Source organism: Ctenopharyngodon idella, chromosome 14 (assembly GCF_019924925.1).
Source record: "Ctenopharyngodon idella isolate HZGC_01 chromosome 14, HZGC01, whole genome shotgun sequence".
NCBI classification, from domain to species: domain Eukaryota; kingdom Metazoa; phylum Chordata; class Actinopteri; order Cypriniformes; family Xenocyprididae; genus Ctenopharyngodon; species Ctenopharyngodon idella.
Window position 1 is genome coordinate 9142724 of NC_067233.1, and position 26836 is coordinate 9169559.

Here is a 26836-nt window from a genome sequence, read left to right on the forward strand (position 1 = left end):
TCACAACGGAGGAGCTGTTGGCATTCTAACTGCTGGTACCTCTGAATGCTCCTACATCTTCAATAACCCTCATAAGACCTTGTGTGGTCTATTGCCACAACACTGAACAGACAACACTACGGATGAAGGGTGCGGTAGAAACTTCCTGGGACCGCTTTACTTCCTTCATAGCTATTTAATAGTGGAAAAACAATGACTTTTTTATAGCCCACTCACAACAAATAGAGATTTGGGGGTGGAGTGCTCTATTTGTGTGTGGTTGAGAGGTTTTCAGACTGTTTTTTGCTGAGTAGTGAGGGATGGTGTTAGTCAAGCAGCTGGAAACAGAAAGAGCAGAAAAAAGAGGGCAGGAGGAGAAGAAGAACAAAACAAGAGACGCAGAGAAAGGGGGATGATCGTATCCATATGGTGGAGCTTGTGTTCTTCACTTCCTGGACAGAGAGAGGGAGACGAAGAGAGAGGCTAGAGGAAGAGAGAGAGCTGGAAAGCCAACAAGGAGTGAGAGAAAAACAACTGGAAGCATAGCACAGTAACCTAGATCATCTCAAGCTGTGAGCATATGACCGAGAGAGAACTGTAGAGACCGATTCAAAGCATGTGACCTTGATTTAGTTACATTGTGATTGTGAATGGGACGGGATGGTTTTTTCTGAAGATCACTGGGAGGGATAGAAAGACAGAATGAGTGAGACTGAAAGTTCCTAAAGCGCTGCGTTCAGGTTCATGCACCACTGATGACGTGAGGTCACTTAGAGGAATTCAGGTTAGTGTTTTCATTTTTTTCTGCTCTTTCTTCCTCTCCTGCCATCTGGAGCTGTGAAGCACTTCCTTCCATTTGCAGACGGTCCGATTTTACGTCAATGTGACGACCCTCATGTGGTATTCCCTTCACAATCATTTTTGCGCATGGAGTCCAGGTCTGGGTCTTACCCTAAAGCTTGTTGGCCAACCTCTGGATGTAGTTAACTGTCCTTTATGGGAGTTTGTAGACATCAGCTGAAGTTCTCAGAGGGGTGTTGCCTTGCCCTTATAAGGCAAAACCAACCGAGTGGAAAAGTATTTGAATTTGTGGTGGTACTACTCCACTGCCTTTTCAGGTCTACATGATCTGGAGCTGGTGCTTTTCTTCACTTTTGGTTCCTCTTCTTGGAAACATTTGCACAGACAATGTTCACTGCCAGACAATAGGGAGCTTTTGTCAGCGGGTGGGCAGCATGTGTATGGGCGCTCTGTCATGAGCTCTCACAAGTGGAGTCAGAACAACTCACAAGAGGAGGAGGCCGGTCCTGGATCTGCCCTCTGGCCAAATACGCATCCTGCTCATGGGAGGGCAAACGTATTAGTCAGTGTAAACAAGAAGGCTTTTTGAGGCTGTAACGCTGCTGGATCTGACTTTGCATGCTCAGTTTCTGACAGAGAGGGGATGACAGTGTGGACCTCCGGTTTTAGCATCACTGGAGATCAACAGCATGAGATCTTTCATCTAACTTGTATTCAACCGCTCAGATTCACACCTGTTTTTTGGAAATTAGACTCTGCTAGGACACTTTTGAAAGCACCATGACAGCAGCGGCATGGTACCATCGGGACATCAGCCGCGTACAAGCCGAAGAGCTGCTGGCCCATGCTGGGAGAGATGGCAGCTTCTTGGTGAGGGACAGCGAATCTGTGCCTGGAGCCTATGCCTTGTGTCTGCTGTAAGTACAACACCTTAATGCTGGAATACACTACACGACTTTTACCTAGATTTGCAGTCTGACGAGTCGACACTAGTTGCCAAAACTCCGAGCCAGTTTGCAGACTTTGGGCCATCGGAGTTGACAAAAAATCATGTAGTGTAGGATAGGCACACTGTAAAAAAGAATTGTTGGTTTAACTTAAAGAAGTAAGTTACCTGCTTGCCTTAAAATTTTGAGTTCATTGAAATAAAAAATTTGAGTTAATACAATGAAGGCGATTGGTTTAATCAACAGAAACTCAAAATATTATGTTATCTGAACCACATTAATTATTGAAGTTGATTTGACAAAAGAACAAATGATGTGATAACAAATCATGAATATAATTTTTTAAAGTGCACAGACTATGATTCAACCTAGTCGGAGGTTAGTAGACATGCTTGATATTTTGAGCTGATTTTAGAGCTGATTGTTACGCGTTTCCTAGCAATTTGATGAGTTTACCCAGAATGAGTTTGGCACCACACCCAATTGTCTATCCGAAACACTTCCGGATGATGATCCACATAAATTGCAATAGTTACCAGGTATTTCTAAGAAGTCAATGAGCTATTGTAGCCCTTTTCTACAGTCTGTGCTTGCGAGATGGCTTTTACAGCCATGTGTCTGCCTTCCCCATCAGGTTTCAGCAGATCTTTGGCAAGACTGTGACTAGGGCTTTTAGATAGTTTAGTGCTGTCTATCTCAATGCATATGAGCTCCAGGAGACGAGACTCAGTCTACAGCAGCCCCTTTAGCCCCACTTGGTCAGCTTTGTTCAGGCCTCAGTTTTCCTCCTGTCTCTGGCCCCTGTAGGAGGGAACAGGCTCCAGTGACCGCACTGCTCTTTCTCCATTGCGGCCCACAGCCAGACACATTCCTGAAGGCTGAGCCGTCCAGCTTCAATTGCTCTCCCTACTTTCTTTCTTTCATTCTCTCTCATTTATTCTCCTTTTTGCTCATTGTCTGGCTCTGGCTGATTTTTTCCACTTGCTCTCTACCTCATCTCTTTTCCCTGAAACAGTTCACATGCAAAACATCTACTCACATCTCACTTCCTCTCTGTGCTTTCATCTCTTGTTTTTGATTACCTGGAAACAATGAGCTTTCTAATTGTGTCATTGTGCTCAGAGTACGTGTGTCAGTTTCTGTGGCCAAATGCAAATGAGCACAAATTCTGGTTTATCTAACCTCTGATAGGCACAGAAATAATATCTTGTATGTTATGACACATACTGATGACCTCAGTGACCACATTAACAGGCTGAATTTTATTTTATTGTGGTCTTCCATGGTATTAATGAGGTTTTACCCTACTTTCAGAATTTATAATCCTGCCCAATGGTGACCATGGAAAGCATAAATATCCAATGTGCACACTTTGTTTCATTAAGCCACACAAAGACCTATTTATGTGTACCACACTATTTGTACCGTACCTGAATTTCCATCAGTAAACGATGACTTAATTGTCACTGAAAATGTTGATTTAAAGCTGATGAACTTTCTATATGGTGATATAGAACAGTTTACATTTTTCTTTGATATTTCTGAGAGAGGTTTACTGAAGATAAGAGCTTAATAAGATAAAAGAGAAGTTAAATGAAGAAGTGCTTTAAAGGGATAATTACCCAAAAATGTAAATTTTGTCATCAAAATGTTATTTCGAACCTGTATGACTTACTTCTTCAGTGAAACACAAAAGAACAGTTTTTGGTTACCTTATTCATATTTTTGATAAAATCCGATGGCTCAGTGAGGCCTGCATTGACAGCAAGTTAATTTACACTTTCAAATGCCCAGAAAGCTACTAAAGACATATTTAAAACAGTTCATGTGACTACAGTGGTTCAACCTTAATGTTATGAAGCGACGAGAATACTTTTTGTGCGCCAAAAAACCCCCAAAATAACGACTTTATTCAACAGTATCTAGTGATGAGCGATTTCAAAACACTGCTTCATGAAGCTTCGAAAATGTAAATGAACTTGCTGTCAATGCAGGCCTCACTGAGCCATTGGATTTGATCAAAAATATCTTAATTTGTGTTCCGAAGATGAACGAAGGTCTTGCGGGTGTGGAACCACAAGAGGGTGAGTAATTAATGACAGAAATTTCATTTTTGGGTGAACTAACCCTTTAGTAAAATTAAACACCTATTTTTGTGGCCACAGATGAATAACTGCAGAAAATATTATCCTTAGCTTTCTTTTTCAACTTCAAAAAATTGTTTTTAAGGGTTAGTTCACCCCTCAAAATAGAAATTCTGTCATCATTTACTCACCCTCAGGTTGTTCCAAACTTATGACTTTCATTCTTCCGCTAAATACAAATTTAGAAATTTTAAATGTCTGAGCTGTACAAGCTGTCGAAAAAGCACAAAAGCACTACAAATGTGGTACATAGTACTTGTGCACTCATTTTCAAGTCTTATGAATCCATATGATAGCTTTGTGTGAGAAACATACTGTAGTTGTCAATCACTGAAAATCTAGCTTGACAGTCATGGTTACAATTCACTTTCATTGTATGGAGCATCCTGCCTGATCGCAGAATGTTCATTTTTGGGTAAACTATGGCTTACAGAATATATATTTTACTTTATTGTCTTTGATTCAACAGTCTGTCTGTTTTGTACATAGGTTCCAGCGACATGTTCATACATACCGAATCCTCCCTGATGCAGATGGATTATTGGCTGTGCAGGTGAGAAGATCCTGTTAGGCAGGATTACCTTTTAATGAATCTTCAATTTCAAATGCAAATTACTTGACATCATTGTTACTTTCACTTCTTAAAAAAGAAGAAAAAAAAAGAAGCAGTCTTGTCTCTGCTGTCTGAAGCATGCAGCTGTGAGGTTTCAAAATGACCTCAGTGGCACTTGCTGTCAGTAAAATGTTTCACACAGATTCCTCCTGCACCCACGCTTCAGATCCAGTGGGGAATGACTGGAATGGGTTTGTCTGTCTGTGTGGAGATTACAGTATGTGTGACATAATTGTTTCTGGGCATGCAGCAGTGCTAGATGCATTGTGGGTCTTTTTACTTATTCATATAGAAACACTCTTCCAAAAGGGTTTGTATTTTTAAAGGTGACTTTAAAATGCCTGTTTCCTATCTAAAGCACAGAATTAATATAATAACACAGACACAAGTCATATTAAGTCAAGTGTTGCTTTCTACTGTAAAACAGAGTCATTTTCTGAATATTCTCCCCCTCCCAATGTCTGATTTCTTTTAATCGCTTTTCAAGGGCTGCACTCTTGGAAGGAAAACATGCTGCTATACAGAGATTTTAGGGGAAATAATTGAACGTTTTTGCCAAAATGGTTTCATCGACCATACTTTGAAAATACAAGCTTCTAAAAAAAGACATTCAAAGAGCGGGTTGTTTTATTTGTCATGATGCCTGATGGTTTAAGTATGTGTGTGTGTGCCTGTGTTTGCACAGTGGGAAGCTGGCTAGTGGCTGTTTGTGGTATGTAGAGTTTGGCAGACGCTAGAATAAGGGCATCGTAATGTAATTGTATCTTTGGTCCATAAAGCGGAAAAACTGAAATGTTTTGGGAGTTACCCTACCTAGACCAACTTCTTGTTGTGGCAAACCTAGCAGTTCTGCATTTTCTGCCTTCCTTTTTTAGTTTACTCAGGAGCAAATTGTTTTTTAGAAATAAATTTTAGAATTTTTTTAGAAATAAAATCAAATAAAATCATTTAGAAATATAAATCAAAAATGTAAAAGGTTGTGATCCAAAAGTTTAAAAGTAAAACATTTTAAAAAAGTTTAAGATCTCTCATCATACACATTTTGTAACAAATGTTTTCATGCTTTTGATGGTATGATTTTTCCTGTTAATCTTTTAATACACCAATGTTCCCTTTTCAACCTCCCTTAGAATTGTGAAATTTTGTAATTCAAATCCTTATGCTGTCCTGCTTTATATTTGATCTGTGAATCTGTTTGCCTTTATGTCGGGTTGTGTGTGTTTTTGTTTCAGGCCACGCAGGGAGTGCAGGTGAATTGTTTCCGTACTCTTGGTGATTTAATTTTGGGGTATCAAAACCCACGCAAAGGTCTGGTGGCCCCTTTGCTTTACCCTGTTATGCGTGAATCGGAGCCCAACGATGAGAGCTCAGGTAAGATGAGACATAAAGCATAGTGCACAAATAACAGAATTGCTTGATGAATATATGTTTGATTATAAGCGTTTCAGTTCATTGAGTGCACATCTTCCTACTTAAGCATTTGGGTAAATGATTGGGTAAATTAATTTTCATTTTTGTCTGAAATGCTTTAACAACACTCACTGCCTTGTGCTGTGATGAAAGGACATTTTAGTATTTCAGAGATATTTAGTATACTGATTACAAACTTTGCTGTGAATATTTGTCTTTAATTATATTGTCATACGAACATCCAACAACAATCCCTCACAGCATCGCTTTCATACCTGTCATGGCGCTCCTCTGAATAAGGTCTATTGTGAACTCTATAGTAACAGTCCGGCTCTGAATTATTCACAATCTTATTCAAATCGCGAGATCGAGGCTGCTTTGTAAATCTTTTTTGATAAGTTCATTAAAAAGAAGCTGTCATTTGTTTGTGAATCGGACATCATGACTTACGCTGTGTTTGTTGTTGTTGCAGAAAATACTGTGGTGGGCGGATGATATTTGATGAAACTGACTGATGTTTTCTTAGATACTGTCGAACATTTTTAATTTTTGTCACATTTGCGACCATTTCATCTGCAGCCCTGTTAGCAAAGTGTATATTAAAGGGATAGTTCACCCAAAAAAGAACAATGAAACTCATACAGGTTTGGAACAACTTCAAGGTGAGTAAATCATGATAGAATTTTTATTTATGGGTGAACTATCCCTTTAAATTTTGTGTGAGGCCGCTGTGACACAGTTCTACCCACAGACACAACATTCAAATTTTTAAGCTTACATACAGATGTCTTCTCGTTGAAGATGGTGATGATGAGAAGCCAGGTTCAACATTTGCCACCCCTCCACCACGCGCAATGTCCCCTACAAGCCACCCTTTACCTTCCAGTTCAGCAGCCCCTCATTTACTGCTGCAGAGGCTTCAGGAGCTCAGCCCAAATAGGTACATTCATTCACACATGACCTATGGATCAAAATCAAACTTTTGGATCACATCATATAACACTGTCTGTGCTTCTATATAAATGTGTAAAAACACTACAGCTCACTGTACCAATGTTTACCTCTGCAGTTTAGGCTGTGAGATCGTCACATTACTAGATGAGTATCTGCATGGTAATGTGTGTAAAGACCTGGAGAACATGAAAGGGGGCGCGTCAGGACTGCAACACTTTCAGTGTATCCTCAGCCGCGCATGCGTCAGTCTGCACAGGTGCCGTTTCTCTAACATCATATCCTTTCACGCACTGCAGCAATTATTTGAAAGAACATTTGAATAATGACTGTTACATGTCCTGGCAAAAAAGTTATCCCTGATTTGTTTATCACAGTGAGATTGACCAGACACTGTCTAGTTTGGAGACTTTGGCGAAAGTGTTTGATCATCCTAGCGGCCATCATACCTTCCCCACAATGCAGGTACATCCCTTTGTGGTTTTACACCAACATAAGGCTAATAAGCTGCTATTTTCAGTCAATCCTGTCTTTAGTTTAATACATTTATAAAGGACTAAACGCTGTGTGGCTGAAATAGGGAACGAGAACCACAGATTCAAAGCTTTATTATGTTCAAATCATGCATCTTGTTGAGGAAAGGTTTCATATTAATTTTGTAAGTGATCTGACTGACTTATCTTTGATGGTTTAAATGGGTGGAAAAAAATCCCTTAGACCAGTGGTTCTTGACATTTTTAATCGAAGGCTCATCATTGTCCAACATAATATTCAATTTTCATTGATATTCATTCAGTATTAATTAATTCCTCTGCTATTTACATTGTGATTATGATAAAGTTGCTTGTTTTCAAACTTTTTATATTAACAGAAACTAGGAATGTTGATATATTAATTAACCACAATTCATTTTGTGTTGAGGAAATACTATAGTTTTTAGTTCAGTTTACTATACATCTTGATTGTTTTTAGCATTTCAATAAAGTTATAATATACTGATAAATGTTAACCAATTGTGTTATTATTAATATATAAATTTAAAGTCCCCCTTTAGTCAATAATTTTATCCCTTAAAACTCATCTTTGATCACCAAAATGACACATTTAAACATTTTTTCTTGTGAAAAAAAAATCTTTATGCTTTAAAATAGCTTGAATGTAACTCTACACCCTTGCTTCATTTATTATACGTGGATCTATGAATATGCTAATTAGCCCCGCCTCCACTCACTCACATGAGCTCAGAGATCCACTCGGTCAACTTACTGAGGTAAGCGCTGCACAATGGTATCGCTCTTTACAACATCAGAAACATAACGATAATCAATATGATTAGCCTTTTGCTTGACTACATTACCAAACAGCTGCTAATAATGTGTCAGCTGTCTGAATCGCGAACAGGAACGTGGTTTGTGTAACATTATACACAAACCACGTTCCTGTTCGCGATTCAGACAGCTGTCTTCTAAAAATCCTTAGAAATGCTTTGAACACCTTAGAACGTCAGTGGAGAAAGGTATAGCCTATAGTTCATCATAACATTGTCATACACCCGCCATATTGCTAAATCTACCCGATTTTTCATATCAACAGAAAAATATACCAGGATAACCTGGCTTCTTGAGACATAGTTCATAGTTAATGATATGCTAAAGCCTGCCGGCACATTGACATGATTGGTTACAAGGTAGTTTGTGACATCACAAACACCAGCGATTTCAAACCACCTTTCAATCACTGCAGTTTTAAAAAGAAAATACTCAGCAATGGTGTTAACTTATGAATTTGCACATAATTTGTCTTAAAAGCATATTAAAAACACCACACAGACATATAAACAACATTAAAAACTTTATTTTCACCACAGGGGGACTTTAAATCATTTTAAGTCATCCTGCAGCCCCCTTGGACGTTTTCTGAGGCCCCCTAGTGGGCTCCTTAAGCTCTTTTGACTTGTGCCAGTAAACAATGATATAGCAATGACCCAGAACACCTTTGCAACCTCACAGCACACCTTAGCAACAGCATAGCAGCACCATACACAAACCACAGCACCCTAGAATAGAGTACCTCAGGGATGACGTGTTTTTGTAGGCCAACCAGGAAGTTAGCGGCGCACGGGTTCCCTCGATCGAAAGCCTATGCATTTTTCCCATAGACTTTTGGAAAATCGCAAAAATTAAGCTCTGTGTTTAACAAAGGGTTATGACACTTACACGTTTTGTCTATCAAGATAATCTTTACAAGTTAACACAACATTTATACATTTTGAAGCCTAAATAAAGTCGTCAGATATAAAAAGCTAACAGTAGGCTATAAACGGACTACAACACACCATGGTCCCGGATCAACGTCACCACCACCAAGCTTCTTAAAACTTTATTTAGAAAACAACTTTATTTAAAAACATGCTCGCTGATTATGATCTGCGCTGTGTATGAATACTTATCCACTTTTTCATGAAAAATGCTGTCCAAATGTCCTGTTTGTCATGATGACGTCTAAAGTCCCCGCCAAAGGAAGTCCCTTTTAGCAGCTTGTTAGCAACCGCCGTTTTTAAGACACAATAAAGGTTTAAAAAAATCACAAGCGGGTTATAACTGGTGTGTTTTATGTCATAGATCAAAACGTGAAAATATTTAGAGGCTTTGTTAACCACAGACCTTATTTCAGGCGATTTCGCAAAAACCCATTCAAAAAACCCATTGACTTCGGGGCGATGGAACCGGAAGTCCTAAAATGCTAATCCGCTTCCGGGTTTTGCCTACAAAAACAAGTCATCCCTGAGGTACTCTATTGTGTAGTTGACTTTTGGGACTAAGTAATGCTCTGCTTTTCCAACTTTTCCTCACATATTCCTGTTTTCTCATTAACTCTCTCTTTATTAGAATACAGGGAAAAGCCCTGAAGAAAACATGGATAATCTACTTCACAAGCTCACGGCCCTCTGTAACCTGTTGTCTTCTCTGGAGAAGAGGGTAGAGACACACGTGAAATATAAAAACAGCATGCACAAACACATACAAACCACATATATGTCATCCTTCTGCATTTCTGTTTGTAATAATGATAACAATAGCATGTCTTTTTCAGGTTCTCAAAGCTTTACAAGAAGCTGTTACCAATCACAACCTATCTTTGCAATCAGCCACTCCTCCTGAAGCAGTTACAGCTACCAAAAAGCATGCCCGACCCAATCCAGTCCACAGCTTTCAGGTAGCACAATGTCTATCATCTTCCTCAAAGTACTAATATTTTAATTATGAAAGTGTTTGCATTATTTATGTGCATGTGTTTGAATGTCAAGGTCAAGGTGGTCAGGTATGGCAGACAAACAGTATCGGTAGACATAGATGCAGGAGTGCTGCTATTTGACAAGAAGTCTGGCTCATTTGGTGTGGAGACTGTCACACACGACAGGAGTGAGTTTACCTTACCTTCAAAACATGACACTTTAGTCTCCATTATTATAATGCAAAGCTAGTAAATGCCGTCTAATGCTTTTGTTTTAGTCGTGCAGTTGGTAAAGTTTCAGAGAGGCTCTGCCAAACTGAAGATGGTCGTTGACAGTCATCACAACCCACCAAGAGAGCTAGTGTTTGAGAGCATGAAGGTGAGGGGAAAGGTCTTGAATTGTCTTACCTTAAATGACCTCAATCTAAAGTACTGATGTGTCTTCCCTAGAAACGTGAAGCTTTCTGTCGGCTGCTACAGCTTATGAAGGCTGCTCACTCCCAGCAGTCTGAGCTTGATGTCATCTCTGTGTTTGTGGGCACCTGGAATATGGGTATCAATATACAATTAGTCATAAAAGATGTTATGGCCTCAACAGCTACAGCAAAATATTTTACTGTTGCATGTGTATTTTGCCTGCAGGGGACACTCCACCACCTGCTTCACTGCAGACTTGGGTTACTTGCTGTGGTCTGGGTCTCACCCCAGATGAGTCCATTGCCTCTCTGCCTCATGATATCTATGCAGTGGGCACTCAGGACAACCCGCAGAGCGAGAGAGAGTGGGTTGAACACATCAGAGCCACGCTTCGGAGTGCAACCAACATCGACTTCAAACAGGTCTAACATTATAAAAATCAAAATCTTCATAGACCAGAACTCTGTTTCTTCTTCTTAAGTGATCACGTATCTCTATTAATCATTTAATTATATAACATTTGAGTGCGTTACAAAGGTTAGAAGAGATTGTGTGTGTGTTTTGTGTTTCTCCTGTAGGTGGCAGTACAGTCCCTCTGGAATATCAGACTGGCTGTGTTTGTGAAACCAGAGCATGAAGGACGCATCAGTAAAGTAAACACCGCTAGTGTAAAAACTGGCCTGGGAAACACGCTTGGTACAAATCTTCTTTATCGATCAAACAAACAAACACACTCAGTAACTAACTAACTCTCCTTTTCCCCTCTTTCCTCACCTCCTTTATATCCTATGTCTTGTAGCCAAGAAAAACAAACAAAGTGATAAATAAATCATCATCTTATTATTATTATTTACGCTAGATTCATTTGTTTTGTCTTGGTGGTTACAGGAAATAAGGGAGCAGTAGGAGTTTCTCTTCTCTTTAATGGCACCTCAATGGGCTTTGTGAACTGCCATTTGACTTCTGGTAGTGATAAAGCACTCAGGTATTCACACACATATATTTATGGCACCGGCTAAATAGTGTAAATAGCAACTACATTCTATTTACTCTAAGTAAAAATAGCATAGGCCTATTGTCTTAGCGATAGCTGCTATTTACACTTTAAATAGCTTTAGATTCTATTTACAGTATGTAAAAATAACATTTTCTTTGCAATAAGTTTAAATTGTAGTTAGATGCTATTTATACTTCTAAATAGTGGCAGATACTATTTGCACCTCATTGTTGATGTAGGCTACATTAAACGGTAGGCTATGCAATAATAACATAGAGAGTAAATGATTATATTTATTAAAATTATTAAATGGATGCCGCCTTACTGGGACAATAAAGCCTATCCCTACCCATAACCGATAAACACTTTATTATTAAACACATGTTAGACACTTTAAAATAGCTTGAATGTAACTCTACACCCTTGCTTCATTTATTATACGCGGATCTATAAATATGCTAATTAGCCCCGCCCCCACTCACTCGAATGAGCTCAGAGATCCACTCTATTTCCACTTTTCGAATATTTTCCTAAATTTTATTGAAAATAAATGCCTTTCCGATCTCATATGTGATGGGAAAAGGGAGTAGAGCGAGTTCGGCAAAAGGTGGATTTGAACTTGGTTGATTTGCGTCAAAACTTTCTGCCACGCACCTTAGTTTAAAAGAAGTATACTAATAGTATAACACTTCAATAAACTTATTTTTTGTAAGGGGAAACATGCACCTCGTTGCTAGGAGACACAAACAACAAATAAAAACAATATTCTAAAATCAGCTCAAAATATTACACGTTATTATAGCCTACCGTTCAAAAGTTTGGGCTGTTAGATTTTTTTTAAAGAATACTTTTATTCAGCAGGGATGCATTAAGTGACAGTAAAGACTTACACTGCTACTAAAGATTTCCATTTTAAATAAATGCTGTTCTTTTGAACTTTCTGTTCATCAAAGAATCCTAAAAAATGTATCACTGTTTCCACAAAAAAATTACAGAACTGTTTTAAACATTGATAATAATAAGAAGAAGTGTTTTCAAGTGCCAAATCAGCACATTAGAACAATTTCTGAAGGATCATCTGATGCTGAAGAGCTTACTTTTAACAATATTACTGTTTTATTGTCATTTTGATCAAATGAATTTAGTCTTGTTAAACATAAGAGACTTCTTTCAAAAACCCTACTGGCGCCAAGCATTTGAACGATAGTGTAAGTGAGAGTATCTGTTTTACATTGTTCCTCTTTCTTTTCTTAGGAGGAACCACAACTTCCAAGACATCCTCAGACTTTTGTCTCTTGGAGAAAAGCAGCTCAGCACTTTTGACATTAGCCTTCGTTTCAATCATCTCTTTTGGTGTGGAGACCTCAACTACCGCCTGGACCTGGATGCACTGGTTACACAGCTTATATCTGCTTTATTTCTGTGTAGATATTAGTCACTCCAGCTTTATTTGTTCCTGCTCACTGCTTTTTATTAACTGTGAACTATAGCCATTTAAACATTGCTCCAAGGAGACCCCATTAAGCACACCGAATCATCTTAGTTGTTCTGTAAATCCTTGTGCTCACTTATATCATACATTGAAGGTCAGCTGTCCCTGACCGAGGCCTCTCTTTTGCAGGACATATTGAAGCATGTTTCAAAGCGAGAATTCGAGGAGCTGATGTGTGCAGACCAATTGACCAGAGAGCGGCACAGAAGAAAGGCCTTTTTTAACTTTAGTAAGAACAGCAGCTGCTCTTCAACTCCCACGGACACCATACACACATGAAATCAATAGATGAGGTTATGCAGCAACATGTGGGCCAAAAAAACATTAACAGACATTTCATTTTGTTCTTGCTCTCTCTGTTAAGAGGAGGAGAAGATTTTGTTTCCACCCACCTATCGATATGAACGTGGTTCTAGAGACTGTTATCTATGGCAGAAATACAAGTCCAGTGGGGTAAGACTTTCTGTTTTCATTTATTCTGTCCCTTCTGTCAGTTTCTATTGTTACTGAAATGACTTCCTATTTACACTCTAAATGGCCTATGAATCAAAATAGCTGTTAATAATCTTGTGTGACAACATAGAAGATTACAATTTCGAACCTTTCTTTATTAAAACTATATAAACTTTCTTTAGGTGCAAGTTAATGGGCCCTCATGGTGTGACAGAGTTCTGTGGAAGTCCTACCCAGAGTCTCACATAACCTGTACCTCATATGGTATATTTTTTTTCTTCATCTTTCACTTCTTATTCTCATAAGTGTTTATCAAATCATATAAAAACAGGAATAATGTAGCAGCTATAATGTTTGCAATTGTTTAGAGCATTACAGTGTCTTAATAATACTCAAAGTGGCTAAACAAACTTTAGCTTGGTTTGCACTTTAGCTTGAGGAAAGAAACTAAAACATTGGACTGCTATTTTTGTAGCATTTTGGAATGGGATGTGTGTAGCTACACTGCACAACAAAGGTTTACTTTGGGTATGGTTGTAGGTCTGTGGTCCACAGTCAGAGTCATATCCTGTCTGTCTGTCTGCTCTAAACATGTGAATAGCTCCTCCTCAGCAAAGGCCTACAACATATAGCTACACTGACCAAATGCTTAGTATTTTATAACTACCTTACATTAGTATATTAGTGATTAGTGATATTATTCAATGTGATGGGAATTTCAGAGGATGGTTTGTATGCTTGCAATCTCATTACATAAAAGATCTCGACATTACATAAATCTCCACATCAATTGATAGTTGGATGAGTAGACCTAGAACCGATAGGTAGGACTTTTTGGCATGCCCATTTAAAATCTTAGGCCCTGTTTACACCTGGTATTAAGATGCGTTTTGGTCGATTGGATCGCAAGTAGACGAGGGTACAACTGGTATTTTAATCCATCTCTTTTGTCCACTTTCAACCACTTCTGTCCTGATTTCTTCAAGAGAAGGGTCTATGGGTGGGTAAATGTATGGGCTTTTTCAAATCTTCCTATCTAATGGACGAAATAAGGTCATGCAATTTACATATAAACACGACTACTGATGATGGAAAAACACAGAAAACAGCAACTCTCGTTTCTGCTCTGATAGCCACAAGACTACACCGAACGCAGTGACTGCATGTTAGAAATCAGGAATGGTAACCAAACTTGGGTCTACAGCTGACAAAGTTTAAATCCTGTCTGGCTAGCGTGCTTCCCGTAATGTTTACACATTAAGTAAGTAGGCAAAGAGTAGGCGTCTTTTGTGGTTGTTTGAACGCATTCGACCACATGAGCATTTACACTATGAAAGCAATCCGGTCGAATGCGTTTTCAACCACCTCTGGAAGTGGTCAAAATGTTTTAGACCCCATTTACAACTGTATTTAGTGTTCCAATAAACCAAAATGCATCTTAATATCAGGTGTAAACAGGGCCTTTGTCTAAGGGTGCTTTCACACTTGGTTAGCTTGTCTGGTCCAAACCCTTGTTTGTTTACTCCCCCCTCCCCTGCTGGATTGTGTAATTATATTATTTGGGTCTGAACTGTGGTGCTGAACTATCCCTGTTCCTTGTTAATGACGATGCAGGATAAGGCGGCAAAATGCATAGTTTTGCTCACCACACCTTTGGGTTTATTTTCAAAGTATCAGCACATAACGGCACTTTTTCCTAGTGCTTGGTGCACACTACAAATACATTGAAGTTATTAATTACATTGGAGTGATTTTAATAACTTTAATGTAGCCTACTTAAAGCACCAAAAGTACACCAAGCACAAAGAAGTGTCAGATCAGAAGATATGTCAGATCGGCAGATACTCAATATTAATCCAATGTATACAGCAGGGGTGTCCAAACCCTGTCCTGGAGGGCCACTGTCCTGCAGAGTTTAGCTCCAACTTGCCTCAAGACCTTGATTAGCTGGTTCAGGTTTGTTTAATTGGGGTTGGAGCTAAACTTTGCAGGACAGTGGTCCTCCAGGAGCAAGATTGGACATCCCTGGTATACAGGGTCGTGCAGAGAGTTCCTCTGGGGCAGTGGCTCAAATGTAAAAAAGGGGCATCTATCACTACAGAGTAATTCCAACAGAACAATTACTGTAGTAATTATATTTATAGGCCTCTCTCTCTCTTGCTTTGATATTGGTAGATGTAAACATCTGTTACAATGGTTTGACATTGTTAGACATTGTAAGAAAACTGTGTGGTCACAATTATGAATATGGGACTACTGATATAAACCTCAAACAAAAAGGACATAAGGTTATAAAGCATGAAGCTTGTGGTGTCAGAATGCCAGTCTGTCAGTCAAATCTGAAGTAACTCTTTCCTGAACTTTACTTGCCTTGTATCTTGCTCTCGGATTGACTATAGGTTGTCGCTGATGTAATTTCCAGTCAACATACTTTTCACACTGCAGGACTCGAGTCGCAGACAGGTCCAGCATGCTAAATATCTCATGGGCATCGACAAAGGATTGGCACTTCTCTCAGATCGCGTCTTTGATAATACACACTACACAATCAGGCATTTGTCGAGATTTCCACAAAACTGTTGGAGAGTGAAAATCGGGGCTAGTGTGTACCCAGCATAACTGACAACAAAATGTATGTAGTAATAAATCAAATATTTAAAATTGATTGTTTGGTTCTGATCATCAGGATGCACAGATGACATCTTCACTAGTGACCACTCTCCTGTTTTTGCAACTTTTGAAGTCGGTGTAATATCACAGTTTCCCAGGACAGGTATGGAGTCTTTTCAGCTTTTCTCTCTGAGAATTACGTTTTTGACCTTTAGGTCATTTCATAACTCAAGGAGTTATATCGAGAGTTGCTGAACATGCATTTTATTAAGGAACCATCATTTCCCTTTACCACTGAACACATTTTTTTCAAGGGTGGTTTCAAGGCTGGTTCATTTTAATAGTACCAACATAGGAAAGCCCTAAAACTATTTCAGCTTTTAGAAATCAATGGTTAGTGGACCCAAAAAGTAAACTTCTGTCATTAGTTACTCACCCTTATGCTATTCCAAACCATCTTAGAAATACAAATATTTTAATATAACCTGAGAGCTCAAAACAAACCTCAGTGGTTCTCACACATAATGCATTTACCATATTTGATGTGTTCGATGTATATGCTTTCATCAGTGTTTATTAAATAAAATCCTAAATGAAATTGGTTCTTTTACAATCTCTTTATTACTGTGGCCAAGAGAGCTCAACGTGCTGCAACTGTGTATTTGTATTTGGTTGCATTGTGAGTATTTGTAGCATGTGTTGTCAAACTGATGTTTTCTTAATTTGCTGGTGTTTCTTCTATTTGCATGTGTTTTCTTCAGTTGTAGCGTTTTGAGCTCTCTTGGTCACCGTACTTTATGAACCTTTTGATGCATCAAAGTTTTAGTGGAATGGATTTTCAATGGAGGGACAAAAATCTCTCACATTTTATTAAAAATAACAAAAGTCGAAGATGAACAAAAGTCGTATGGCATTTGGAACACTTGAGGGTGAATAAATGATTTTTAAAATTGAGTATTTGTTTACGGTTTCACTTAGTGCCATAACCATGTCACAGTCCTTTTTTTCCATCTCTGTTGATGTAGACTCAGGTTCAGAGAGAGCCAGCATTGAGCTGGAGGCGATTGAGGCCATAGTGAAAACGGCAAGCAAGGCTAAGTTTTTCATCGAGTTCCACTCCCGCTGTCTAGAAGGTATAAGGTATCTTTTGTGCAATAATCAATCAGGCTAGCAATCATGCAATGCTTTGTGGCTAGTCTGTTTCCTTTTGAAATTTCAGGAGATCATGAGATAATTGTGACAGTTCTTTTTATGTGACTTTATGCTCCTCCTTATGTTTAGAGCCTCGCCGTTCTGCTGAGAATGACTCCCAGTGCTGTGAGGTGCCAGGGTTTCTCAAACTTGGCTGGTCTTCAAAACAGTTTCCCAAGGTTGTGATAGAGATCATTTGGCTCAGTATGATCATTTGAAGCTATGCTTAGTTTCATAAAGATTTGATACTTCTGGTTGGTACACCACATCAAATATCTCTTTTGCCCCTCCTGTTTTTCAGTTCCACCCAGTTTTCTCAGATTTAGAGCATCTCCGGGATCAGCACTTGCTGTTGTCTGTGAAGTCATGTGATGGCTTTGAGTCATATGGTAAATGGTCAAGCTCATCATTAGTCAGTTTGAATGAAATTTCTCTGAAACAGTAGTTTGGTTTTTAGAAACCATTACCTCATAATCAACTACATAACACATACTCTTTTTTTTTGGTGAATTAAGAGCACTTTGTTGAACTCCCTAATTCTGTTAAAACATTGTGGTCACATTGATTGTATATGTAATGGGATTTATGCCATTACAGGGGAGTGCTGTGTGCCTCTTCGCTCGGTAACAGGAAAATCATCGGATCCATTTGAGACATGCTTGACTCACAGAGGAGAGGAGATGGGCTCTATTCGTGGACGAATCAGGGTCTATGTACCACCAGACCGCAGAAGGATCCGGGAAAGGGTCTATGGTGGGTTATCTATGTGGCATTAAAATATAATTTCTTAAAATATGCCCTGGACAATTTTCCCCATATAAATTTCTTCCTGCTTTAGTTCCTCCTCTGCTTTGGATCTGTTTTTACTTTTTTATCTACCATGGCTTCCTCTTTTGGCTTCTTGCTGCCTGATCCTGTCCAGATGCATCCTGACCTTCACTGAAATATGACTCTTAACTTGATGCACACTAAATACCCAGTGGCTCTGCCACATATGTCTACAAAATTTAAACAGTTTGCCATACGCCATGTCTTCTGCACATTACAGAGTGGCTCTGTATTGAGAAGGATGAGAAGGAAATGACGAAGGACCATTTGTCTCGCCCTTCTTCCTGTGCGTTCCCCACCCAGTGAGTTAAAAATTAGCCAATTTTGACACACTTTTCAGATGATCTCCTTATGTTCCACTAGCATTTTCTGTTGGATGACTTGCGCTTCATGTTCCCACTGTAGAGCACCACCAGCCTCGTATATGACAGCTCCAAACAGCTACACCAATCCTGCGTACTTCATCTTTGAAGGGCTGCCTGTGTTGCAGAGAGTCGAAGAGATTCCCTCATCCAGCAAAGAATCACAATTAGTACGGGCCAAAGACACTGTGATACAGCTCCCTAGAGTGACTGGAGGTCACAGCCATGGCAAAAGGTCCGCTCGGAGATCCGACTTCACAGAGATTGAGATTCCTGGCTCCTTAGCACCCTATAAACCATCTTGTGATACTCAAAATGAACTGTCGTTGACTGCATCCTCTTATCAGCTTTTCCCAGGTCCAGATGTTCCTAATACATCCCCAAATCAAAGACACACTCCTTCCTCAAATCCATCTTTACAGTTCCAGCCCCATAAGAACAATATGACACAGGGTTCAGTATTATCAGTCAAAAAACTCACAAACTCCTACATGAACCATTCTGTTTTTTCTCGGGACATACAGACGCCACTCAAAGACAAAGTCAGAAAGGACTATCACAGGCAGCATCAAGGCCGGCCCATGCCAATGCAAAATGGACCAAAGCTATACCCCTATGTATCCACAAGGGTTCCCATCCATGAATCCTCAGCACCCTGGACTGTAGAGCAGCCAACTACAGCTTCAGGAGACAACTCTCTTACAGCTCTGCAAATTGCTAAATCACTAAGTGAGGTGGATTTTCAGCCAGTAGACAGAAAGTACCAATTTCATGAAATGTCTTCTCAGCAAAGGCATCATGGGTATGATTATGGTTTAGCTAATGAAAGAAACTACAGCTGGGAGAAAGAGGTGAGCTGGGTAGTTTTCTGTTATGGATTATGTTGTTCAGTGAACTATGTAAATAAGGACTTTAGGATTAGCTTTTGGGTTTAGCTTGATAAATACAAAGGCAATGTGTGTCTGCAGGTGTCAGTCTTACATGGAGCCCCAGAAACAGTGCGGGAACTGCTCAGCACTCTGGGTTTGCAGCGTTACACGCTGGACCTCAGCCGCAATGGCTGGGATGATCTTGATTATTTCAGGTGAGGTTGACGTGATGTGGCGAAAAATCTGAAATCTTGTTTTCACTGCCATGTGCTTTATTTAATGACTTTAAGCAGCAACAGTGCTTAGTGAACAAAAAGTTGCCAAAAGTGTGTTCTTTTCTCCTGCAGTGGTATTACTGATGAGGAGCTTGTTGCAGCGGGTGTGTCTAACCCATCTCATCGACGAAGAATCTTGGAGAACCTTCCCAAGATCTGGGACTGAACACAAAGAGCCTGAGAGACTATCAGGTGTCATATCAGGAGACTAATGACCAGCTCAATATTTGCATTCCATACATATTTTTTTACTCTCCTTTGTAATTTCAAAAGTTTAAATTCCATTCATAATAAAGCTCATCGCACTACCGGTAAGTGTTCATTCTGTCCCTGTGGTCCTAAACATACAGTGTGGAATAAACTACAGTCCAATACATGCTTCTAACAATCCAAACAAATCATATCTATCACTAAAACACAGACTCTTTTATTGTTTATTCTATATTGAGCGTCTTGATACTCATCCGTAGATACTGTGTATATAATAGCAAATTCATCCTTGTCTTATCTAAGAAATGTTATGTTGTGGTTCAATACCTTGTCTGGTGAATGTATTACAGCTAGTCTATATCCCTGTTTTGAGCCTAATTACTGTATTTATTCATAAGAGACCCCAAGCTACTGTATATACTACCTTTTAAAAGTGCATAAACCAACTGTTTGCTAAAGGAGTCAGCTGGTTTACCCCAGGGATTTAATTGCTGTTCTCCCCTTTACTTAAGGAGATAAGCTCACGTACTGCAGGGTTTAATGCTTACTTGAACAAATATAATGATTTCCAGAGTAGTCTTACATGGCTGGATCAACTGTAAATATTACCTGCAAAATCAGTTAACAGAATAATAACTGTTCACATTTTTCCTGAACATTGGAACTGTAACCTGATTTTTCACAGAGATTTAATACAGACTGTACATTTTTGTGTGTAAATATCATTTTGTTTGCTTTTTATTCTTATCAAACTATAAAACTATTAAGGCCAACTAGCAATGCTTTAATTTATGATGTCAACGTTAAGTGAATTCTCCCACCTCCCACTTTGTAATTTGATAACTTATGTATTATCTTTGGATTATAGTGATGGTTTTATAAAGTCACAGAAAAAGAGTGATTAAAGGGTGTTTTTTTAATCTAAGTCAAATAATACTATTCGGTGCCAATATTTGATCATCTTTAAACTTGAACAAATATGGTACAGAAGGTTGTTTGTACAGAAACAGGATCTTAAAGGACAATGCTTGCTTTGGGATAGAGTTGCCTCTCAGACAGAGACAATGAGTTTGGAGAGTTTGTAATGTCAACATGTCCTAAAAATGTCCAGAGACATGTCTTGCATAACTGCAGATGGATAGATAGATGGATAGATAGATAGATAGAGAGAGAGAGAGAAAGAGTTGGAGAAAGTTCAGCATGAGTTAACATCCTTGTGTGCTCTCCACTAGATAATGCATCTCAGTGAGTCTGGTTATTACATCTTGGCTTATCACAAATACACAACTTTCTTCCGCTCTCTCAAAAAATCATCCTTCCAGTAGTTTGTGACTGATCTTGACTCTTTCTAACTATCTGCTTTGTTGTGATGCAAATAAAAAGCGGGTGGAGAGTAGGTGTGTATTCTGCATTAACTTTCCTGACTTCACCTGTCAGTCATTAGATTATTATGTAGGCCAGGGATGAAGAGTGAATCTGAACTAGCTGTATTTCTGGTGACCTACACATCACATTACTGAGTCATTGTCCCACTCAAATTCCTGTACAATTTATGCACATTCCTGTAACGCCCTCTCGGACTAACCATCAGGTCAGCACTGCAAAGGAAGTGGGTCTTACCATACCAACACTGCAAACTAATCTCCCCAGCTTTCACACAGCTTTTTTTTTTTTTTTTTTTTAATGACACATGACGTAAATTGGATACGTTTATTGTATTTAATATGATTTTATTATAATATCCTTAATGTCAGCAATATATAATAGCCTACTAAAGCTATGTCAACTGGATTCGAAAACTATTTCACAGATTATTTAACCACAAACTACACAGTTTATTACTGCAGTCAACATCATAAAGCCATTGTGTGAATATTCAATGTGAACTTTAACTCAGAGGCATGGCACTCAAATAGATCACTAGCAGATAAAGGTCTTTCTTGCAGTAAGCTTTTGCCCTTTTCATTTAGCTTTACAGACACTTGCTCTTCCATGTTCACAATGGTCTGCCCTAAATAAACACAGATCATATTATTTAGTATTTACCATCACATCTGTGTAGTCTAATATAAATGTGTGGGTTTCCATTATACTGATTATTTTGAGTGCATATGTTGCTAAAGAATCAGTTCCAGCAAATAAGCATTAACTTCTGTGATCAAATCTCCTCTCTGAGTGCACTTTCAACCACTCATTGGTCAAATGGGAATGTGTTTTAACTTTTTTACTAAATATTAACTTTAGTCTACTAAACAAATATACATAAACTCCCCTAGAACTATTGGGAAACACCAGAAATTCTTTATTATCTCTGTTACTGGACACTGAAAATACTGTAACTTCTTTGGAATTTTGGGATGTATGAACACAAATCCTCATATGTGTTTTAGCCAACAGTCACATGGTGCTTGCTGGAATTGAAATAAAAAAGTATCATAAAACCAACTAAAACGTCCTAAAATATTCTGAAATTAAAAGATCAAGATCGTGAAATGTCTGGAGCTGCTAGTATCTTGTATAAATCGGAACGAAAACAGCACCATGTTTGCGTTGGTGTTAAAGTGTACTATAATTTACCTTCAAGGATTTTATCATAAAAACTGGGCTGTATCATTTACGAGAGCCAACATATGATGTTTAAAGGGCAAGTGAGATGAGCTTCGATTGTAAATTACTACTGCCAGTTTGATGGGCAAAGATGGCAGAAACTGATAAGCGCGTGAGGATAATGAGGCGATTTTAAGCGATTCACATTGGAAAAAATTACACTGAGATATTAGAAAATATCTAGGATTTATAAAACCAACTTCTTTTAATATCGTGGCAGGTTTCTCGTGGTATTTAAGAAAAGTGATGAGATATTAAGTAATACCTGTCAACGCTAAGTTGGGGTATTCGTCTCGAGGCGCTGCAGGAAGAAACTCAATTTGGCGCCCATTCCCCGCCCCTCAGCTCACGCGCTCACCTACTCCAGCGGGACCATATCAACTCGAGCGCTCCAAATCCGATAAATCTGGATGCGTAAATCTCGTAAGAAAAGCTTCATGGTTTTTAACCATATACTTTCATGTTTTGACCTGTGAAGGGACGTGTTTACCCCATTTAGCTGAGTGAACGGTAAGTTTTAGCGCGTGGAAACAGTTCCGCGTGCTCCCCTTTCTCTCTCTCTCTCTCTCTCTCTCTCTCTCTCTGTATTTTTAAAAGATTGACCTATCATGTACCCTACGTGTGTACTTACAGTTGTGTGCGAGAGTTTTTTTTTTCGTTTTGCGATTTATTATTAACTAATATGTCTGAGACTGGAGATATTATTTCGGTGCTGAACTCTAAGTTATGATGGGTTAGTTTTCTTCGTGGTGGGTATGGTGTTTGACTTTTGTTTTAGACCTGAACTTGTGAAGGTGAGGTAAAAATGACCATTGTAAGCAAAAAAGTTCTTTGTAGACACATTTTAGTAGTTTATTTTGATCTTATAGCTTGTGTTGTGACGTTTTACATTTCTTTACACTAAATGAAATCTGTTTTATCATGTGTTTACTTATAAGATCTTCTAAGTTTCTAAAATTGCTCTAAATATATATTTATTTTTTATTTTAACAGAAATGAATTCATTCTTAAGGAAAATTGTCTCAGGGAATTTGTCCCTTCCTTCCACCACACTGACAACGATGTCTTCGAAGGAAGTGAATTTCACCTGTCAATTCAATGAGGAGTTCAAGTATATTCTGCTACCTGTATCATACTCACTGGTGTGCTTCCTGGGACTGATACTGAACTCTGTGGCATTGTGGATGTTTATCACTAAGATGAGGCCCTGGAAACCCAGTACAGTGTATATGTTCCATCTCGCCCTGTCAGACACACTCTACGTGCTCTCCTTGCCTATGCTCATATACTACTATGCAAACCGCAGCCATTGGCCTTTTGGTGTTTTCCTCTGTAAGGTCGTGCGGTTTCTTTTCTATGCCAACTTGTACTGCAGCATCCTTTTTCTCACTTGCATCAGTGTGCACCGCTACCTTGGCATTTGTCACCCCATTCGTACTCTGACTTTGGTGAAGCCACGCCATGCCCACATGGTCTGTGGTTTTGTCTGGACTGCAGTGATGGCCTGCTTGGTGCCCAAGCTGATTTTCGTCAACACTTCTCAGAGGGGCAATGACACTTTGTGTCACGACACCAGCCGCCCAGATGAATTTCACAACTATGTTACCTACAACGCTGTGGTAATGGTGCTGCTGTTTATTCTGCCATTTCTGGTCATCATGGTTTGCTACTGTTTAATGGCACGGGCCCTTTGCCAACCCCGAAAGGGCCTGTCCCAAAGTCAACAGGGCTCATCCCGGAGGAAGTCTATTAAACTTATCATAGTGGTGCTGGTTGTGTTTGCAATCTGCTTCGTACCCTTCCACATCACTCGTTCCCTCTACTACACCTACCGTATTCTAGACGCAGATTGCAAGTCCCTTAATATCATCAACTTTTCTTACAAAATCACTCGCCCACTTGCCAGCATGAACAGCTGTTTGGACCCCATCCTCTACTTCCTGGCAGGGGATCACTACCGCTCTAAACTTATCAGAGTTTTCACTAGACAGACTCCGAACACTCGTTCTACAGCGTATGTGCATGAAAACAACATCGGACTGGCCTTTAAGAACCCAGATGCCCAAGTCGGCAATGAGTCGAGACTCTAAACCCACATACCCAGACATTTTGGGTAATCATTTAAAAAGCAGTTCTCATTTAAAAAGTGCTCTCTCTCAAAATCCATGTCTTCTAAAGACACACATCCTGAAGAATTCAGAACAGTCTCACTGTAAACACTACAGCGTAGGATAAAAGTAAAGGAATCTCTTTGGAGAAAGGATGTGGTTTGCTTTCTTTGTGACCTCCTAATGTTTCCTAATTCAGTATGATTGCTGGTAATGTAGTTCAGAGAAACTGCAGCTTGTATTATAAAAGCACTGATGGCCAGTCACTCCAATGGTTACTTGTAATGTTGAAGTTTCTCACTGTTGTTCAAGGACAGAACTTTGCAGTGTTGGGGTTCTGTCAATACTGAAAACAAAACCCACTCTATATCCCAGAGATGGACTCTGGCCTTTGACTGTTACTACAGAAATGCCAGCACAAAGCCTTTTGTGTGTTCTGTTCTGTCTGAAGGTCTTTCAGTAGGAAATTAAGGTGCTGTTAAAATGTCATTTATTTGAATTAAACCGAGAAGTTGAGATACTTTTAGTGAAAAGGTGAATGGTAGGTGAATGGTTGTGGGGGAGGCTGAAAGTCGAGCTGCAGATATCCCCTCTTGGCTTGCTTCATTCCTCTTACAGCTGTTTTTGTCCTTTGGTGGAGAAGATCTACAGCTGTGTTGCTGTACATGTGTTTGTGTGTATTTGAGAGTAATTGCATAGCAGAACTGAACGAAGAAAAAAAGATGGAAGAAATCAGATCCGTTTTGGCGTAGTGTATAGAGTTTTTTTTTTTTTTTTTTTTTCTCCTCGGATATAACCTCTGTGGGAATGTTTGATTTTGCGCATTTGATTATTTCATGTTTAGCTTTGTAAATATTTTGTGGCATTTACATGATCATGGTATTTGTTTAATTTCAAATTGTATTTACATAATGTGTTTTGTATTTACATTGAAGTGACGTGAGTTTTACTTGCATATTCCGTCCATTTTTATATGCCTCTCTCTGATACAAAAAATACTTTTTTTTTTTTTTTTTTTTTTTGCATAAAAACTTGTTTACATTATACTTTTATTTAGAACATGCTAAAAATTTGTTGTAAAGCTAATCATTTATGTTGTCTTCTATTTGCTTTTTGTTATAAATTTAAAATTTAATTTATTAATGGACGATTTACAACTTTTTTTTGAATAGTTATTGAAATGCAAATATCTTGTGTATTTATATCCAACCATATATACTGTACAGTAGAAGATTGTGTGTGTCATTTGAGGACACTGAGCAAAAGTTATAATTTTTTCTATTTTAAAAATGTTATTGTCCAGTAGACAGAAAACGCATTTTTAGCAAATCTTATGTCATGCTTAGAACAATTAAAAAAAAGTCTTCTGTTTTATATTTTTATATTGTCATATTATTATTATTATTATTATTATTATTATTTAATAATGTGTGTCTTTTTTTCCTCTTGAGATTGTGGAGGAGGAGGGACGCTCTTGGGGCTCTTGGGGAAAAGGTTCATTTTTTCTTTTGGTCAGTAGAGGTCCCCAGAGCTGTTTTTAAATGTTTTTATTGAGTGAGTGCATGGGCTTCATATCCTTAAGCTCTATTTCCAGTGACTTTAACTGATAAATACACCTGTTAGCTGCTGCTTTTGTTGTGTGGGTTGTTGAGGTCATGAATAGTTTAATATGCAGATGAGATGGAGAGTTCATGTCCCCCTTCTTTTCTTACACTCTGAATAATTAGAAATAAATAAAATCAAATAAGCCAAGGTCCATGTATACAATACATGTATATAAATAAAGAATTTTTCCAAAAATGATGACTGTGGGGTGTGGGCTAAGTTTAGTCTTTATAGTCTTAATTTTATTTTGAAAAATTCAAAACAATTGTAAATCACTGTGAATAAAACAATTAAATGCAAACAGACAAGTGGTTAAGTGTTGCCAATTGCAAGTTTTGTTTTTGAAGTGGTAAGCCTGCTTATTTTCAGTAAATATCTCTATAGTTATATAGTGTTCTTGTTAAAGAGGATGAGTGATATTCTAAGACTAGTATTTATTTCTCTTTAATAGTCCTAATCTCTCCCCCCACCCCCGCTCTCTGTCTTAACTGTTTTCATCCTCTCATTCTTATGCAAGGCCAAAGGACAGGGGTTGGGAGCACTGCAATATAATACTCATAAAAGACGTTGAGCAATAAAAAAAATAAAATAATAAAAAAAGTAACTGCCAAAGAAACATGATTCCCCCCCCCATCAGTTCTAGCAATACGTAACCTTTATGTGTTTTGTTTGTGCTGTTGACTGAGGTAAAAGAGAGCTCTTACACAGTCTGAAGAGAACGGATCTCTTTGGT

At 38.6% G+C, this 26836-nt stretch overlaps 2 protein-coding genes across 5 annotated transcripts; both read left to right on the forward strand.

The window, feature by feature from the left end:
- inppl1b (inositol polyphosphate phosphatase-like 1b) lies at positions 1 to 19893 on the forward strand. 4 transcript variants are annotated; one of them, XM_051861013.1, is made up of 27 exons: positions 23 to 1697; positions 4361 to 4424; positions 5717 to 5855; positions 6696 to 6834; positions 6964 to 7104; positions 7223 to 7310; positions 9734 to 9823; positions 9939 to 10061; positions 10153 to 10267; positions 10358 to 10458; positions 10530 to 10632; positions 10722 to 10918; positions 11075 to 11192; positions 11385 to 11481; positions 12748 to 12886; positions 13115 to 13214; positions 13350 to 13438; positions 13621 to 13702; positions 16125 to 16211; positions 17074 to 17181; positions 17330 to 17418; positions 17541 to 17628; positions 17837 to 17992; positions 18288 to 18369; positions 18473 to 19280; positions 19398 to 19513; positions 19646 to 19893. In XM_051861013.1, exons 1-27 carry the CDS (start codon positions 1561 to 1563, stop codon positions 19737 to 19739), a joined length of 3690 nt encoding a protein of 1229 aa, XP_051716973.1. In that variant the 5' UTR covers positions 23 to 1560; the 3' UTR covers positions 19740 to 19893. The 4 variants fall into 4 exon arrangements, with proteins under 4 accessions (XP_051716976.1, XP_051716975.1, XP_051716973.1 ...); XM_051861015.1 differs by lacking the exons at positions 18288 to 18369; positions 18473 to 19280; positions 19398 to 19513; positions 19646 to 19893 and having other exon boundaries at positions 4 to 1697; positions 17074 to 17188; XM_051861014.1 differs by lacking the exons at positions 23 to 1697; positions 4361 to 4424; positions 5717 to 5855; ... (1 more) ...; positions 6964 to 7104; positions 7223 to 7310 and adding an exon at positions 9612 to 9633.
- A 2861-nt stretch (positions 19894 to 22754) lies between these two features.
- p2ry4 (pyrimidinergic receptor P2Y4) lies at positions 22755 to 26301 on the forward strand. The gene is made up of 2 exons (XM_051861025.1): positions 22755 to 22900; positions 23384 to 26301. Exon 2 carries the CDS (start codon positions 23386 to 23388, stop codon positions 24478 to 24480), a length of 1095 nt encoding a protein of 364 aa, XP_051716985.1. The 5' UTR covers positions 22755 to 22900; positions 23384 to 23385; the 3' UTR covers positions 24481 to 26301.
- Positions 26302 to 26836: the final 535 nt, after the last annotated feature.

What these genes read in the sequence shown, in the direction of transcription:
- p2ry4 (XM_051861025.1), top strand. Translation starts at nt 23,386, where the DNA reads ATGAATTCATTCTTAAGGAAAATTGTCTCAGGGAATTTGTCCCTTCCT.
- inppl1b (XM_051861013.1), top strand. Translation starts at nt 1,561, where the DNA reads ATGACAGCAGCGGCATGGTACCATCGGGACATCAGCCGCGTACAAGCC. An exon ending in TGGCCTGGGAAACACGCTTG is followed by an intron (nt 11,193 to 11,384) that starts GTACAAATCTTC and finishes TGGTGGTTACAG; the next exon opens with GAAATAAGGGAGCAGTAGGA. An exon ending in GATCCGGGAAAGGGTCTATG is followed by an intron (nt 17,993 to 18,287) that starts GTGGGTTATCTA and finishes TGCACATTACAG; the next exon opens with AGTGGCTCTGTATTGAGAAG.